The following is a 19424-nucleotide window of genomic DNA, read 5'->3' on the forward strand; positions in this document are numbered from 1 at the left end:
ATCCTGTGGAAGCTCTCAGGTTCATGCATTCTGGCACGAGACACCCCACAGGATCTTAAAACTCCCTAGTTTGAATCTTTTTCTGGCAAGTTCCACATGGGGATGGACTTCTTTCTTTAAATGTAGTTAGGATGAAGTCTAACACCAGAAACCTCCTTCACTTTGTTGGAACCTCATAATACACAAGGTACTTCCTTTCCTGCTTTCTATGACATGACAGGTTGTTCCAGCAGGGCCAAAATCTTCAAAATTATTCCTTCTCTCCTAGTTTAATCTCTTTGCTCACTTTGATAAAGTCTCCAACCAAAAAAAAAAAAAGTCGTGTTAACTTTGACTGATGTTACAATGTGGCTTAGAATGCACTAATGGCCTTATCGTTGACCACAGAGAGCAAGAGGTGCTTAAAAAAAACCCAAACTGAAACAAAACAGAGTCTAGAAAAATGTCAACTGTAACAAATGTTCATCCACTAGTGAACACAGACAAATGTAAAAGAATTCATCCTTTCATATTCATATGAATTCATATTTCATGGGCACTTTAAGTATAGGCAACATATTGTAATCTCTAATGGCTTTTAAAATACTCATACATTATCAAATCTTCCTGTCCGCATGCAGGATGATGTACACTGTGATCAGTTCTTGTGGGATATGAACATGACAGCATCCTCAATTCACAGCTAAATACAGCAAACATAGCTTTCAGATACATAATAAAATCAGCATATATCCAATAAGCCATAATACCATGTCTTTTGTCACTCTATTCTTGGAACCATGCACATAGTCTGTTGAAATTACAAAGTAATTTATCTTGAACCTCTGTTAGTGTAGCTGAAAAACCCTCATTCCTCCTTGTCTGTAACAGCTAAGAGCGCGTGCACATGAGGAATTACTGATGTTCATCTTGTCATACCGTTGTAACTTGGCCCAACGGTTGTTTTTTCTAGTGAAAAACTAATATTTGACAGAGGAATCAGATTAAAATCCCAGTAAAAGATGAGAAGAAACAACTAAAATCTCATAACTCTACAATCGGCACCTCCTGACAAATATTCTTACAGTGATGAGAAAGTAACTACAATTTTTACGTGTTCTCAGTCTTTAGGTCTTCTGATGAGGGGAACAACTACAAGTGTAATCGATGCTGATTTTCTAGTGACTGGTGGTGTACAGCCTGTGGGAATCCAGCACAACACCAAATCCCAATCCACAAAGGGTAGAAACCATTTAACTAGCTACATAAAGTTTGCCAAGGCTAGATTTGGACTGCTAACATGTATGGCTCGCCATTTCGCAAATTGCTCAGTTGTTTCTTCTTCTTTTATAATACTCTTTATAAGTAAGCAAATACCAATTATAAACTGTTATTTCAAGAATGTCTTTGCAGAAACAAGATCTGGATAATAAGGTTTAATTATTAGAATGATGGTTGACACACATGACAAGCATTCCATTAATAAACTCTTTTAGTGGTAAGGGTGACTGGTTCCTGATATAGTTTCTTCCACAACAAATTTTGCTGATAAAACTAGCCCTAAAAATGCTTAATGGAAAATCATTTAATATACAACTGACATTAACTGAAAGCCTTACTACTAAAGCATTGCTTAGGTTTTTTTTAAGACTTGATGTTTGGGAAAAAAAATTAAGAAAAATCGGAATTAAACAAGTTGATATTAAGTGTGCTTAATGTTTTCTTCTGCTCAAATCCCTTTTCTTTCAGTAACAGCAATATATTTCTACTCTTGGTAAAGGATGTAAAAACCTACGTGTAAGATCACATAGCCTAATGATAAAAAGGTATAAAGGCTGTGCCCTAAGGCCAGTCTTTTTGTAGGAATAAAACTCATTACAATAAGCAATGATAACCAACAAAGCCAAACAAACAAAACTAATTCATAAAGTATCCACAGGCAAAAGCCTCGGATTGTAAATTGGCTAAGTTGAAGCCCAATATTTCATGCTGTCATGAGAGAGTTGGGGTGGTTCAATCTGGAGAAGAGAAGGCTCAGAGGAGATCTTATAACAACCTTCCAGTACCTGAAGGGGACCTACAAGAAAGCTGGGGAGGGAAAATGCATGTAGTGATAGGACTAGGGGCAACGGGTATAAACTGGAGAGCGACAGATTTAGACGAGACATAAGGAAGAATTTCTTCACTATGAGAGTGGTGAGGCACTGGAACAGGTTGCCCAGGGAAGCTGTCGATGCCCCATCCCTGGAGGTGTTCAAGGCCAGGGTTGGATGGGGCCTTGGGCAGCCTGACCTAGTGGGATGTCCCTGCCCATGGGAGGGGAGTTTAAACCAGATGATCTTTAAGGTCCCTTCCAAACCAAATTATTCTATGATTCTATGCTAAAATCTTAAAGAGCTATAGACAATTATGTCCTGGTCTTAAACACAAGTGCAGCAATCCTACTACATGAAGGACACAGGCATAAAAGAAGAAACAAAACAAGAGAGCAACTACCTCTATTGTTTATAAAAGCCTGTTATTTTCTTCTTGATAACTGAAAGTGTACTTGATAAGAGATTGCCTTTTTTTTCAACTACATAGTTACGTACAAATGTTGGATACTTGTGAAATTAAGACAATGCACTTATATGCTGTAGAAACATGTAGTAGATGGTGGCAGTTGTAATGTTTTCATTTCCAGTTGATTTACACAACTGAAAAACACTACAAGAGTTATACCAGTTCATTGACACAGAAAAGTGAGTCAGAATGCCTCTCTTCCATCCCTCCCGTTTTAAGGCATGGTCAGCTAAGCATGTTTTGAAAAGATGTTTGTCCAGACGGTTCTCAAACACCTCCAGGGATGAGTATCTGTGAGCTTTCACAAGCAACACACTGTAGTTCTTCATTACAGCCACAGCTGGGGAAACTTTCTTAATGCCAGTTCAAGCCTATTACTTCTTGCCCTACACACCATAAGTATGGAGAAGAGATGATCCCTTTCCTCTCTGCCTTATCCAGGCACATCTTCACCCCTCAACCTTCTTTTCTTTAGACAATGAAATAACAGTTCTTTTGTCTCCCAACCATTGTCCCCTGCTCTCTCCTCGACTCACTTCAGCTCCTTCTTTTTTTTCTTAAATGTGCAATGCTGAAACTAGAATGATTATTCCACCTGACACCTTAGCAGTGGCCAGAGGAATGGGAAAATCACTTTAAATGAAGGCCAGATTTCTTCTGCATACAACAGTATTTCTTTTTTTTTTTTTTTTTTTTGCTACAGCAAAGATATTGCTGACTCATGTTTACCTTTAAATTCATTGTAAAACCCAGAATCTATCTCAAAGTCATCTGTCCAACACAGAGATTCTTTACTGAACCACTTCCCAGTTTCTTCAGATTCACAAGATTGTTTTGAATTCTAATCCATCCCTACAAACACATCTGCAGTCTTTGCATATTACATGAAATTGGGAAATTTAATAAGCCCATATACTTCACTCATGCATTAATGAGTATATTGAGCAAAACCAGATTCAGGACAACTCCTTGAGGATTTATGCAAAATAGCCTCCTATTCTGATAGTAAACCACAAAAACTAGCCTCTGTCTACTTTTCTAAACATTTCTGTATTGTACCAATAGTAAATTCATCATGCCCATATTCCACAAGTCTATTTACCTGGATATTAAATGATACAGGAAAAAAAAATCACTAAAATATACCTTGACTGTTATTTATCTAATTTCTTTCAGTTTGATAATTTATTGACTCAGACACTATAATTCAACAGCTTTCCCTGTCTACTGAGTATCGCTATTTATTGGCAAATAAAAAAGCAACACATATCTTCTATTTATATATAAGAAAAGTACATGATGTTAGAATGGATCCAGAGGTAAGAGACGAACATTTTCTGAACTGATGTGCAGCTAGAAGGGTTTCACCTTTGTAAGACTCACATTTCAGAGATGTTTACACATTCACAATAATGTTCCTTAGTCTGGCATAAAAATCCGAGACAGTTAGCAAACAGCAGATGTTTTTTCTTTGGTTCTTAATAATTCTTAAAAATCTATCCCATAAATTCACTAGGTGGCACTCTATATCAAGCTGCAACAATTTCTGCATAACCAGAAATTCTAGCATAGCTTAATAAGATACACCCTGAAGCACAATGTATGTGCATATATTTGTGGCCTCACATAATTGTCTTACAATAAAGCTATTGGACACTTCTATCAGAAGGAAGAATGATCTGTTTGTCAACACAACTTGCAGTTTCAGGAACTAAGTGACACTCAATAAGACCTAGTAAAAGCTATTCTAAGGGTATGCCTATTAAATTTGAAGTCATACATCTTTATATAGGAATCGTAATTCAATCATAAGATGAATTACGTAAATAAGGACTATAAACAAGAAGCATTTGAAGAATAAGATAATATAACAATATGCTAGAAACTCCGTAGCTGTGATAAGTACTTTTGAAATATTGCCTTGTAAAGATGTCAACTTATGGTCTTAAATCCATGCCTGCTAGCACAGTACTTAGACATGTTGATTTACACATACCATCCAACATGAGGATTTCTGTAAATCCTTTAAGTCATGTTTGAAGATGATACTCAGTTAAGGCCATAACATGAGATTTATAAACTATATATTAATACCCATAAGGAATAAACCACAAAACTGAAATAAAGTCAAGCACTTCCATGTAGAGTTGTGAAACATCCCTGTTTGACTTGGAAATGTTTCCAGTCACCAATATACAGTATTTGCAAAATGACTGTCATGTACCTTAAGAATAAATAATTTTATTTGCATAACTACAATAACCCATGGACAAGGATAATTTCTTAGACAGAGTGAAACTTCAAAAATGAGAGACAGTATGGGTATAGCTCTGTTGAGATCACTTGACCCTGATGAGGAAGCTATATTGTTTCTCATATCTGAATATTTTGCAATGCATTCTACCATATATATAGCATATGTAAACTAGATTCTGATACACAGGGCAACACTATGGGGAAGGAAATAGTTGGGCATGCAAGTGATACCTGCTTGAAGGCAATAATGTGAAAAGCAAAATCACATTATCAGAACACCCTTAGCTAGAAGTGTTGACAAATGCTAGTACTCGCAAGCAATTTGAACAACCTGAAGATTGTTGAAATATCTAAATGGGCCACACTCATTCTGGTGCCTATTCTGAGTCATATTTGCATAAAGAAATGCACTGTCACCTGCAGCTGGTGCCACATCTTCCCTTTCGAGCAAATTCACTCAAGTGAAGATCCTGACCTTTCCGAAAGAAATTACCTGGTCCTTATACTGTTATACAACTCTAATACAAGTCAAGATACAGCTTTGTATACTTCAATACAGAGAAAGAAAATCAGGCCGTAAAGAAACTTAATATATGGACAAGAATTTTAGCAAACTCACATCTATGGTCTATACTTCACAGGATTTTTTTTTTAATAACAAGATCCTCCATTACTGGTCAGCTTATCATCCATTTTGCAAAAAGAAAACCCATCTGATCAAGAGCTTTTCTTCACATTAAACAAATATACTTTCAGTTCTAATATATTTTTTACGTAAGGGAAGTACTGTCCATATTAAAACTTTCACCAAAGATACACAATGAATTCTTAGTAACCTATGGAAAAACAATTGCAATGATACACCAATTCTCTCAATATTGTGACAAAATAGCACACAGTATGCAGTAATCATTTGCTGGTTTTCATTTTGTAAATACCTAGAATTTATGTAAAAGGAAGTTATTGTCTATCCTAATTAGAAACTCACTATTTAACCTAGGCCAAAGGTACTTATGTAAATCTCATATTGCAAAAACTTTCCTTAGTTGAGATTCTTAAATCTGGATTTCTTTAAACAGCCACAAGTACACCCATACGTATTTATATGTATAGGTATACTCCACTCATATACTCTCCACTCATACAGTGGGAGCTGAAACAAAGGAGAGTTAATACTTTTTGCTTCAGTTTTGATCCTATGTTCCCTTACAGAATACAGTCACAACACACATCACTAAACATCACAAAACCCTTCAGGAGAAAGTAGGTATCTACTTATTAACGGGATTCCTCTGTTCTTACACAATCCCCATCCAGTACCCCCAATTCTCAGAAACACACAGATACACACTCCAAAAAGCTGCATTCAATCACGAATTATTTCTTTGGAAGTATGGAGGAAATAACTGCTACATCAGCTCTAGTTCTGAAACACGAGGCTGCTGGATGGATAAATACAAGTAGATTTATGTATGTTTCTGAAGCTAACAAACAAAAAGCCAAATGCTACAACTGGAAAAAAAAAAAAGAAAAATTAGTTTTGCTGGAATTTGTGTAACCTAAGTCGCAAAGCAAGCATCAAAACATTAAGCCACCAAAACAGAGAAGTCATTCTTAAACATGTGGCCATAGGTGTTCAGCAACTACTTTGTCTAGGCTAATGATAGGGGGGTTTACCATTTTTTTTAAACCTCAGCTTAAAGAACTAGCTCTTTTCTGCCATTTATACTACGCAGAATTTTTTACGTTTTAAAAAAGGATATTTCATAAAAATAAATAAAAATATATTGCCGGTATTTGCCGGACGACGGTTAATCTCACTTGGACACATTCTTTAAATTAAATATTCAAGAGACAAAGACATCCAAATTAATTTTCAATGACAATTTCTTACAAGTAGACTAATGCATTATCATTTAGTTTCAAGGCTACAAACATGAGAGTAGCTCAAAGCCCATTAATGTGAATGGAAAATCTCACATTAACTTCAAAGGACTTGGGATCAGTCCCTATAATAACTACATGAAGAACATTCCATTTTGGGAAATGCAGATATGTAGCAGTGGTTAATAAAGTCAAGGTGTATTTTTAGTTGGAACCTTCTTCAGGAAAGAGTTGTACTGGAAAGCAAACAGATTCAACTACCTCATAGCCTATTAAAGAATGGAATGGAATGGAATGGAATGGAATGGAATGGAATGGAATGGAATGTCATAAAGCACCCAGGCTTTTAAGGTTTCAGAAGACTAGGAGGAACCCTGCGTTATACCACACTGATCTAGTCAGAAAAAAACATCACCACAGTAAGAATTCTCTAGGTCTCAAACTGCAAATTTAACTTTATCATAATCGTTTACAAAGCATTTAGAGATGAACAAGCTCAGTCGGCAGCCAGCTACAGACACTGAAGCTCTCCAGTGCTGCACATTCAGAAGTACAGTGCTGCACATTGTTGTACTTCATGCAAGCTCCTGCCTTTGGCAGCAGGAGAAAGCTTTTCAGGGATCGTTCGTGTTATCTCCCACCTACAACAGTGGATGCTGTCACTTACTAATAAGAACCACAGATTGTACTCACAAAGGATGAACAACATGTTACTTAAATTACACCCCTTAGTGAAAGGTTATTAAAAATACATGCTATTTACATACTTCCAGAAGTCATTCAAAGTAGACCCAATTTCTGAATAATAAAATTATCTTTATTATAGAAATAATGATTAAATGAAAACAATGCAAAACCCATTTCCATTTCTTTTAGTAAATTTCCAAATGAGCCTTTTTAAATATCCTTCAAATTGGGCACTACCTTTTTGAATAAGTAAAAAATATTTTCAGGCAAGGCTTTAGTCACCTGTAGGTTTGTACATCTTCAGTCCTGTTTACAAAATTTCAAAAATGTCGCTCTCTCCCTTTGTCTCAATTCAATTATTTCACAGAGAGCAGAGGAAATTGGCTAATGGAATACACAAATACAAAATATTAAAACTGGCTGTGTAAAGTAAGGAAACAAAACCAGTGAAAAATATTTTCCTGACTAGTTATTTTTCAGTAAGTTTGTTTCTTCAATTAATGAAAGATAAAATTTCTGACAAACTGTGATTTTTAAATTGGTGGAATTGGCTGAAGCATAAACAGCATTTCCTCCTTGGTAGCCATTTGAAGTAACTAAAAATCTTGTATTACAATGGTAACTGTACAAAGTAATAAGGATAGAAAAAAACCGCAACGTATTCTAAATGCCAAATAATGAAGTAGAAAATATTGGACCTATTTTTATTCAAATTATTACATCAAAAACTAATTTCATTCATAAATTTCACATGTACAATTTATTTCATGCTAACAAAAATCTACATCTGAAATTTACATTATCTCACTATCAAGTTGCAGCTGCCAGTTAACAGAAGACCTGATAACATTAAAAAAAATAAAGAGCTAACTAGATTAAACTAATAGGCTATGCAGAGAGTAAATCCAAGTAAAGTTTTCTGTTTCTTAAGGACAATTAATAATGGGGCTAAATTGCAAGGGAAATTGCTACAAACAGCAGCACTACAGCCGAATCTTTAAAAAAATTAAAAGGCTAAGGATCTAAATGCATGAAACACTTCTTTCTTTATGTTCAATAAACTTCTATTTTACAGAAATAAATATAACACAAAGCTAATATTCAGCACTCGTGTAATATTTCCTGCTAAATGATGAGCAGAATAAAATCAAAACATCATTGTGAAACTGAAAAATGCACTTGTCATTGTACAGAAAAGCAGCAGTTTAATCCAGTATACTTACATTATTGCATTCTCCCAGGAAATATAGTGCAAATCCATCAGCTTTTGTAGCTGTCAAAGCAATAATAAAAGAATTAATTGTAGTCACAAGGGGAAATCGAACTCACACAAGCTCTCTGAGGTGAAACCACAGATTCAATTCCACTTAGGACAAACATCTAAAATTCTAAAGGTGAATGTCTGTTGCTGTATCCCAGACTTTCAAAGTCAGACGTAAGAGATAATTCTTGTTCTCTCTATTGTCATTTATTACATTCTAAAAGATAATTAGAAACAACCCCCTTACAAATCTTACTCCCAGGTCCAATGTCTGTTAATTCAAATTAATTCATATGACAGTATAGAAGTAACAACATGAATTTACAATATCATCAACAAGATAACATAATTTCTATGAGTAAATAAATACCGTTTGTAGCTGATATGATATATTTTTCCTTGCCTTCACATAGAAAATTATGGTAAAAAATAAAACATTGCAAATATTGTTTTGAAATCACTTTTTATGGCAAACTGTTTCTATTTTCTGCACCTGGCCCAGATTAAAAATACTGATATCCACCCACCAGAAAGTTTATACTTGTTAGATTTCTGCCAGATTCAGACTGTTGAGTGAAACAGAGTAAAGTCAAGTTCCTTAAACTCTCAAAATTATGTCAAATAACCATCAAAACTTACTGCTAAAATGAAAACTCTCAAAATTAGAAGAGGGTATTAGCAACCAATTTTTTTTACCCTGATTTAGACACCAGACTTTGGTAGTCTAAGTGTAAATCTGCCTTTCTTTCCAAGACCTAATAAACATTCTAATCAGTAAATGCACATACCTGATACCTAGTTTTTATGAATGAATATAAGAAACTGTTCAGTACACTTCAAGGATGTGATTTTACGCGTGTGTGATCCAATCAATTAGCTTTCTAAATTTCATTGACAAAAAGGAAAAAAATCCCACTGCGTAGCTACACTGGTGTAACACCAGTGAGAGTTCAGGTCATGGTAATTTGCATATAGATTTTAAATCCTTCAGCTGTAATAAGTAAGCACACTGAGTTACAAGGCAAATGAGTATTGTAAAGAAGATATATAATAAAAAATCTAATCTTCTTTGCAAAAGAAAAAAAAATTGTAAAAATTAAGCAGACTGTCTTCAATAGGGTCTCACTTAGTGTGTATTAGCAAAATCCAGACCGATTCACTGTGAGCTGGACATCAATATCCAAATTACCACTTAAGCAAAATCAGAAGTGGTCCTTTTAAAACATTGTGTATATAAAACAGAAGTATTACTCATCATTACAAAATGATGAAGTAGTAGGGACTGTAACACCTTTCTAAAGGGTTGACTGAAAGCAATAATGAACAAAGCTACTGATACAAAGCTATTAAAGTCTGAGTACATACACTCTGGCTAAAAAGAAGCCGATTTAAACTTATATTGTTACTAGGAAATGTTTTGGTTTTATTTTTAAACTTTTGATCATGTATAGTATTTTCTTACCACAAAGGTATTTACGTCAGATAGAAAAAAAACAGTTAAACGATAGAATGTAATTTGAGATCAGGCAAAAGATATTCACTCTTTCAGTAGCATTGGTTTTGTTTCAAAAGGAGTTCAAGTATGCATCGATATTACTGACAGATAGTTTTTCTACTTTCATAATGACACTGCAACACCATCATAACTAGAAGAGTCTATTCTTTGGTTCATTTAACAGGGGACTCTAATTTTGCAATTAGATACAAAACTCTTAGCAAAAAAGAAATTCCTTTAAGTGCATTCAGGGATTCACTGCGTTACAGAAGGCAAAGTAAGTTCATACTGAGACAACACCTGAAAAAACCCACTGCATAACCTACGTAAAAATGTACTGTGCACTGATGCCAAGTAATAGCTCAGAGACATGTGATTCTCCTTCTTACCTATTTTAATGATGCTGCTTAATTCATACAGAAGTAGTTGGTTATCTCCTCCTGTATCCAGGCGCTGTTCTATGTAGCTGTTCAATTCGTACACTACACCTTGCATATTTGTATCCTGGTACTATGGAAGCAAAGACAAGAACATTTTAGAATAACTCGGATGTATTTTGTGGGTTTAAAACATATAAATTCAATAAGAATGATGTACTGAGATTTCAACATCAAGTCAATCATGGCTGTCCTAATCCAGCCCTCTGAAGACCTGAGTCGCTGCCAAACAAGAGGCACAGCACTCCACTCTATACTCATTAGACATTTCTTCAGTGTACTAAGTGCAACACTGAGCGATTAGTAATCACCCAAACTTGGCCAAGGTCACATGACAATGTCTCAAGAAGAAACTGAGATACTACACGCAGATAGTAAGTATTCTTCAACTCCTTCCTTCTAAGCTCATACTCCACCACAAAAGGAGTCAACTAGCTGCCTTTGCCAGCATGTTCCACCTCAAATTCATGAACAAAATGGAAGAACTGTGACAAGCACCAGAGCTTTGAGGAGATAGCTCAAGGAGCTCAGCCTTTCAAATGCAGAAGCAATTAACACCAACAGACTAAAGGACAGAAATTGCATGAGTCAAAATCATGCTAGTCACCGTGGCCTAATAGGCAGTTGTTTCAATGGAAGATTGCAGACCAAGCCACAATGAGATTACATATCAGTTAGGATATTAATATGGGAGCAAAGGGGTGCTGGTTGCTGGTAAAATGAAACAGCTTGACATAGCTAAAATCTTACAGGAAAGGAGATGTAGCATCCCTTCAGGGGCCCAGCTGCATTTGATTATTCACAGAATCACAGAATCACCAGGTTGGAAAAGACCTCCTGGATCATCATTCAGGTTCCAAGTCCTGAAACTAAGTCCTGAAGGCCTGATAAAACTGGCTGTAAATGTGCATGTGTAGCATGACAACATCATAAACAATAATTTCACAGAAAGCAATACTTGGCAGTAAGTAAAAATTCATTACCCAGCCCAAAACTGCTAATGTTGCAACTGAAGAAAGTAATACAGTGAATTACTTATCAAACTCAGTGATGCAGTAAATTACGTTGCTCAAACTAAAAATGAAGCTGGCGATACTTCGATGAATTAACGTTGTTTGAAAGACTAAGACTTATTCTCCTGCTCATTCAAACTTTAGAGCCAAATGTAACATAGATCAGACTAACGTAAACAGCATAACAGAAAACGCCATGAACCACAGTTTATCCACTACTTCATTGTTTATGTGCATGCATGTAACTCTGCTCCCTATCTCTCTAGATCTTCTCTGTTTATAACTTCGGGTAAACCTATGCACTGATGGATAAAGCATGTAACTTAGACAATATATCCCATGGTATAAGTTTTATTACTGCTGTTACTTTCACTCATTTCTATGCACAAAACACTATGTCATGAATGCAGAGCATATGGCTGTATGTTTAGGATGCATTTGGCTTCTTCATCTCAAAAAAACCAAAACAAATTAACCAAAAAAACCCCCAAAAAACTCCACCAACAAAAAACCCAAGAGGGGATAATACCAATTCCTGATTCCTTTTAATTAAGCAGTTCTTAATCTTGACTTTAAAATGGCTCCTGAGAACATACAAGCCTTGTCGTGGCCTCTTCTTAACACACAGTATTGCATTAATCTGTTGGTCCAGATGGGCATATTAGAAAATTTGAGACCTAGGGTGTCCAAAAAGTACTCAATTTATAACATAATTAACACTTAGTAATGCTTTCTATAAATTGATGTGATGATTATAAATTTTAGCAGTGATGGTGAGGTCACACTGCATACATACATAAACAGCTATAAGTCCTGAGCTCACGATACAGCATGTCATTATCATTAGCACCGTATGGCAGCTGGCAAGCTTCCACTGATTGTCCTCTGTTGAGTCCCACATTTACTACAGTATGATTTTTTCAAAAGGAGAAAACAACAGCTTAGTTTCATGAATTTTTATACTTACAATATAGCCATAAGTACCCATATAAAAAGGAAAACGGTGAGAAAGAGACTATATTATTCATACACGCGAACGCATATCTGCAAATTATCTGTAGCCACATATCCTAAAGCAGCAATAGCTAATGAAGCACACACGCACAAAGCCTTTATCATGTGCAAAAATGCCTTCTCAGAACTTGGAAATGAATACACATCTCTTCGCCTGTGATGCACGCTCAGTATTTAAATCGAACTTTGAAAGGTTAAAGCTAATACATTAAGAGAACACATCACCACAATGAGCTCACACAACAGCCACGGCAGAATAATAACTCTTCCCATAATGAAGCAGCACTTCTGCATGCACAGTAATTACATAATAAGTTATGTGCCCTTTATCCTCACTTCTGCAACATATGCTTGCAAACATTTTGTAAACAGGACAAATCACTGTATGCATCCATGTTACTAAAAAAGATAGTAGCTACTTAATACATAGAGTTATAAAATGGCAGATTTCTGTTACTGACATTGTGTGGATCCACAGCTGGCTAGATGAATAGAATTTGTCCAGATTCACAATTAAGTAATTCTATGACTTAGATAAATCACCAACAAAGTATTACTCCATCGTGCTGGAACATAGTTTTACTTATAAAATTACAGTGGCGTGAAAGAAGTTTATCTGTCTGGTTCTAGGCATTTAAGACTGGATAACCACAATTACATTTGGGTGAAAACCCACAATGTTCTCTATGAAACCATGTATTTAAACACCAAATAAGTCATCACCAAACTTTGGTACAACTGCTATCCAATGCGGTTGCTAACACAGACCAGTGCATATTCGGTGTAAAACTTTAGCAAAGTAATTCCTGAAAAAAAATTCAACCCGCTTGGTAAAAAAAAAAAAAGAGCATTTGTCATCAGATATAGCATAAGCACTGTTTCATAATTTCTTATGGTAGTTTAGCTTAGCTTTCAATTTATACATTTTATACTCATCTCCTTTTATTAATTCATTCTTCCCATTGCTGATTTCTTTCTATTTAAGACTCAGTATCTACGAGTATTTTGGCAAATTTACTGTAAAATTCCTTATTTCACTGACATTACATTAAAATAATTCATGCAAACTAAAAACTGGTTTAGCATTATCATACCACTATCATACTGACATTGTATTTCTAGTAGCTGCATATATTATCATAGAATCATAGAATCACCAGGTTGGAAAGGATCCACTGGATCATCGAGTCCAACCATTCCTAACACTCCCTTAAACCATGTCCCTAAGCACTTCATCAACCCGTTCCTTAAACATCTCCAGGGAAGGTGACTCGACCACCTCCCTGGGCAGCCTGTTCCAGTGCCCAATGACTCTTTCCATGAAGAATTTTTTTCTGATATCCAGCCTGAATCTCCCCTGGCAGAGCTTCAGGCCATTCCCCCTTGTCCTGGCCTAATATTAAAACATTATGAAAAAAGAACTAACAATTAAGAAGGGAAATCCTGTTACAAATATTCATATTCAAATTTATAATTATAAAAGAGGACATTTTTGCATGATTTATATTAAAATATTTCTATAAAATATTTTTATGGTCATCTGTCTTTAGAATATTGTAGTGTAATAGAACACAACACCCCTCACTGGTCATTTAAGAGTAGTACTATGACTTAGATCTAAGCAAAGAGGCTGAGAATCACAAACATCTTATTTCACAAAAGGGGATACTGAAATATCATAGAGTTAGATGATTTTTAAGCATTCATTCTGAAAAATTAAGACACAGAAAATATCCAAGGACACAATTTAATACCTAACATAAATTTTATGTGTGACAAGCTGAAATGAAGATTAATTCCCACGCTTTCATGCTCCTAGGGTAACTGTGCTTGGAGTATTTTATGCTCCTGCAGAAAAGAAAAACCCCTTCTGCTGTAACAGAAAGCCTTCACCAAAACAGCACAGGGTCAATAAGTGCCAGCATAACCCAGAAGTTGATCTGTTTTCTCTGTAACTTCTTAAACCAACTTCTGAATAGCAATGAGAAGAGCCAGTTCCACTGCGATACTTACTCCCTACTACAGGGCTCTTTCCCCACAGCAACAATTGCCTGGTTCTGCAACAAAAACATGTCCTTTTACAGTGCTCATAATGTATGACATTATTGCAGGCGAGGAGGAGTTAGAATAAACGAACAACCAAAATTCTGTGTAATGTGGTGAGGGATGGCCAAATGTACTTTGTGGACATGGAATTACACTGGATGAGGAGAGGAAATAAAAAAGAAAACAAACGCCAAAATTGTCAAAGCCACAAAACATGTCAGGAAGCAGCCACATCCAGAGAGATTGTTCTTGATGTTGCTTATTTTTCATTTGTAATTTGTATTCATTTAGGCATCTCAGACTGGTTTCAGAGGGTGTCAGAGAGCGTCACATGACAGAGCTCTTTTGACAGCTGATGCAGGCAGCCTCTAGCCAACAACAGGGCGAAGAGGGCCAGGGTACCACAGCCTTTTGGGTGGTCATGGCTGTGAAGTCCTGTTTCATTATGGGCTCAATGGGAAGGACAGAAGAGATGTTTTGCAGAGAAAACAGAAGAAGGTCTTGACTTGTCATGTCAATATTCCTTGGAAATAGACTTTCTGGGAAAACAGGGACCAACTTTTCCTGCAAGTACTGAGCATTTTCTCAAAAATTTTCAAGGTTCCTTACCCAGTCTTTCAAGTATTATCAGACTGAAATGTAGAGACCTCAGGAAAACTTGACTCTTGCTTGATCTCACCAGTGTACAGGCTGGCTGGACAGAGTGTGCAATGAGGACATCAGCAGCACTGAGTGAGCTAATCTTATAGAAATTTTGTCCAGTGCCACGCTACCAATCTGCAAGGCACTCTAGAGGTGTCAGATGGGCAATACAGTGGACAGGTGTAAGTTATTCTCTCCCAGAGTACTTGAAAAGAGGCCATGAATGTCATCTGAGACATGTAAGCAGGTAAAAATAAATAAATAAACAGATAGATAGATAGATAGATAGATAGATAGATAGATAGATAGATAAGCAGACAAAGAGACAAACAGACAAACAGACAAACACCCTCCAAACAACAAAAACAACCTGCCTCAAAAACTGACGAAAAAGCTTAAAGAGATCAAAATGGTACTCTAAAGAAAAGGAGTTAGAAGAGAGAAAAACATGGTAAGAAGCAACTACTGGATGAATATTAGGGTTTGTTGGAACAAACAGAGGCACTTACAAGGAGCCTCAGTTCTTGAAGGCTGCTATATCACTAAGAACAAAGAATTTACATAGGCCAAGGAGATTGTACATAGACATCGGAGTTTGAAATGCCTATTCTCTCTCTGGTTACATCGGGAATTATTTCAGGTAACCAGCTAACACATCATTAAACCACCTAAATTAAGCTGTCAATGACAGCGTCAAGATTGCAGATAGTGAAACCAAGTGATTCTGCACAGCACTTTATACAAAACATTGTCCTTAGGCATGAAATGGATTTCATCAAAAACACCTAAGTCAAAAGATCTGGAATGTGACAACAAGCTTACCCAAACTTCTTCACTTTAAAACTGACAGCATACTACAGAGCAACTGCAAAACCCCAAATGAGCAAAATCTTCTGATAAACTTCCAGCCACCACAAGGTTTCTTGACAATAAAATTACAGACTTGGCAACAAGAGTCTTAAGGGAAAAAACTTAAAGATGAACTAAAGAAACTCTTAAAATAAACTCTTTTAGAAGTGCATTTGTTTACAGTCTTAGCGTTCTGAACATTTGTTTGACATTTGACTGAGATGTAAACTATTTCATGCGAGGTATACTCATACTGGACTAGAGGTAAAAACCCTGTTCTTACATATATAAGTTCTCAATGCCACTGATGCCTCCTTTATAAAAAACCAGACATCCCAACAGCAATACTTCTGTGTGTCTTAAAAACAAGGATTATTATCACAAAAATAAGTAAACTAAATTTCTAGATGTGTTTTCTTGAAACAGGTCAGCTTTCCCTTTCTTTCTTTTCTACATAAATCAGGTTGTGTACATGTTTGACATGTATATTTATGTGTAGTACTACCTTCTGTAGGCCTAGTACTTTCACAGGCTGTGATTCTTTGCACTGTTTAGCTGCACTGATCGCTAGTTCACATCTTGCATAGAAACTGGTGTTTCTCATTTTTGGGCAGAGATAACTACGAGATAACTACATTCTAATACAGTGAAAACACACCTAAACTGTACATGTGAAGAACAAAAAACATGGATTTGGACCTCATCCCAAAATAAATAATAATAGTAATAATTAAAAAACAAAACAAACAAACAAACAAAATGCACACCAACAAAAGAAAGGAAATAAAACAGTGCAAAGCTGGCTTTCAGAGGTGCAGTGAGCTTGGAGAGAAAGCTCAGAAAAATATCTCTGCTACAAAAAATCAGAAGAGGTAAACAGGGTTGGCTGGAGTAACCAGTTTTTTAAAAACACCCGGACACTGCAAGAAGGTACAAAGAGCAGACTTAGCTGAAGTGATTGATTTTAATGTTTGTACATAGCCTCAGAGAAAACTGCTTCTACATGCATTTGTCTGATGTCTATTCTTCTTGTTTTGACTGGAGAGGACATGGATTAGAACTTGCTCGCTATACATAGGTATTTACCAACTGTTTGTTTGCACATCAAACACTGTTCATGACAAAAGCAAAGAATGAAAAATATGAGATGACATTTGAAGTACAAGCCCAACTATGTCAAAATATGCAAACCAACTCTCACTTTCAACAGAAAGGGTTCACTAATTTTGAAGGCCCACGTTTCACAGCCTCTTTACGTAGCCAATCATCTCCAAGCCTTGAAAAGATGGTGAACACCTTCCTTATGAGAATATTTTTGCCAAATAGCCCCCATTTACTAACATATAACTGTAATCTTTGCATCACCTCCTTTCCTGTTATCAAATGGTAACACTGAAATAAATTGCTTCACTAGTAACAGGTAAAGCACATAATAAGAAGCAAAGACTTGTCTTATGAGAAAACATTGTCATTCCATAGAAGTAACCATATAAGCTATTATTAACTGTAAGGCTTATAGAACTGTATTAATTTCTCAATTATATCACCTCTCCAGATTATATAATAAAAAAGCATAATGAGCGTCATCTTAGCCTCACAAGGCTGAATACTGCTCCTCTTTCCAAATAGCTTTTTATAAAATCACATTACCTCCTAACACTTGACTTGCAAGCACTCCAAAAACATAATGTACAAAATTAAAAATAAACTTCCTCATTTGCCTACCACTGTTGCTTATCACTGCCACAGTATGCACAAGATTTTCTTTATGAAGAAATCCACTTGTACAAGCATCTTCCCCTGACAATGGACACAACACAATTTGCATCATTTCTAAAGGCTGAATATATATGTATGTTCTAGTTCCCCTAAATTTTTTATGGATTTGTTGCTGCTTTCAGCTCTGGGACTGTGTGAAAACATTTAAATGCCATCTTTAATAAGGGAATACTAAAAAGAATGAGCTTGCTTTGCCAATGTGTCATAAGAAGACCAAACCTTTATTACCAGTTTCATGGTGAAGATATATGCAATTACTGCAACTATTTACTGAAAACACACTTGCTAATTCTGTAACTGTCAGCAATACACTGTGCTGGATCCTTGCTGGTGCCAAGGCAGCTGCCAAAAGCTCCAAAACTAAAAAGAGGGAAGGAGAGGATTAAAGTGTTATACCTGTTTCCAAGAATAAAGTACTGTAAATGAGCGAGTCACTTGCTAGGTAATAATTTTCTGGTGTTTATATGGTCTGCTTCTGCAAAGTGAATTGCTGTTGGCATCACTAAGAGTTTACGAAGTAAAGGTACTTGGCAAAATGCAGCTTCACTGGAAGTATTGTTCGAGTAAACATAGAATGGAAAGTCATTAAGCAAAAAGAACAACAGCTAATTTCTCTCTGATCTTATCAGGAACATTAAGTATTTTTGTTTAAATTTCAGGTTCTGAGGTACAAAAGAGCACGCAGTGATCATGAGAAACTTAGCAGCACGTAGAACAAAATCCTGGCTATAGTTTATGTAGAAATGGGGTTATTTTTGCCAACTGAAAAGAATAACACGTTTCCAATGCTCACTGTTTACACTAACAGTGTCAAAAAAATATATCTTTAGTCTAGATATACATGAATACACACGCACTTAGTGGTCAAGCTCACATTCTTCTATTTTTATTTCTTCTGCAGATAAAACAACAAAACAAAGTATAAAATTCAGCTGAAGTTTTCTTAATCAAAATAGTTCAAGAGTTGGTTTTCTTTCTGAAGTCCCTCTGCCCAGAAAACCACTGCTGTAGCTAGGGTGGATGGGACTAGCCGGTGCACATCTGCACATTAAGTAAACAGAAGAAACTCAGCATTTCCAAGGATGTTCCCAATACTACATCACGTGAAAAGGAGATTCTGTCCCCAGTTACATATATTTCATAAATACTGGAAATGTGCATGCAGAAAAAAGTTCACAGGTTCACTGCTTGGTCACAGATGCTCATCAGATATTTTGTAACCAGAGCTGTTGTTATGCCAACAGCATTCTACAGTTTCTTCTTTTATTTTTTAATTCTCATCCCTCCTTCTGTCAGCTACTATGTCAGGCTGATCTAGGATATCTTTACATATAACTTCTGAACACCAAAATACTGATGAAATTGCCATTAGTGAGCAGATTAAAAGCAAATAAATTTTGAAAAGCTTCTTTTTTGTTCTACAACACTCAAAACTTAAAATATGTGGAAGGTTTCTCCCACTCTCTCCTCATTTAAAAAGCATGCAATGTAATGTTGATAGCAGAGATTGCTATTTTATT

The 19424-nt window shown here is 35.9% G+C and overlaps 1 protein-coding gene across 2 annotated transcripts in view; it reads right to left on the minus strand.

The window, feature by feature from the left end:
• Positions 1 to 19424, minus strand: part of PDE10A (phosphodiesterase 10A) — a 371137-nt gene that overhangs the window by 56321 nt on the left and 295392 nt on the right. For both annotated transcript variants that reach the window (XM_009557723.2, XM_009557722.2), the window contains exons 4-5: positions 10514 to 10634; positions 8592 to 8641 (exon numbers count right to left, since the gene is read on the minus strand). In XM_009557723.2, coding sequence (XP_009556018.2) covers positions 8592 to 8641; positions 10514 to 10634 — 171 coding nt within the window. The remainder of the gene's footprint in view (positions 1 to 8591; positions 8642 to 10513; positions 10635 to 19424) is intronic.

The sequence above is a fragment of the Cuculus canorus genome, chromosome 3 (assembly GCF_017976375.1).
Source record: "Cuculus canorus isolate bCucCan1 chromosome 3, bCucCan1.pri, whole genome shotgun sequence".
Taxonomy (NCBI): domain Eukaryota; kingdom Metazoa; phylum Chordata; class Aves; order Cuculiformes; family Cuculidae; genus Cuculus; species Cuculus canorus.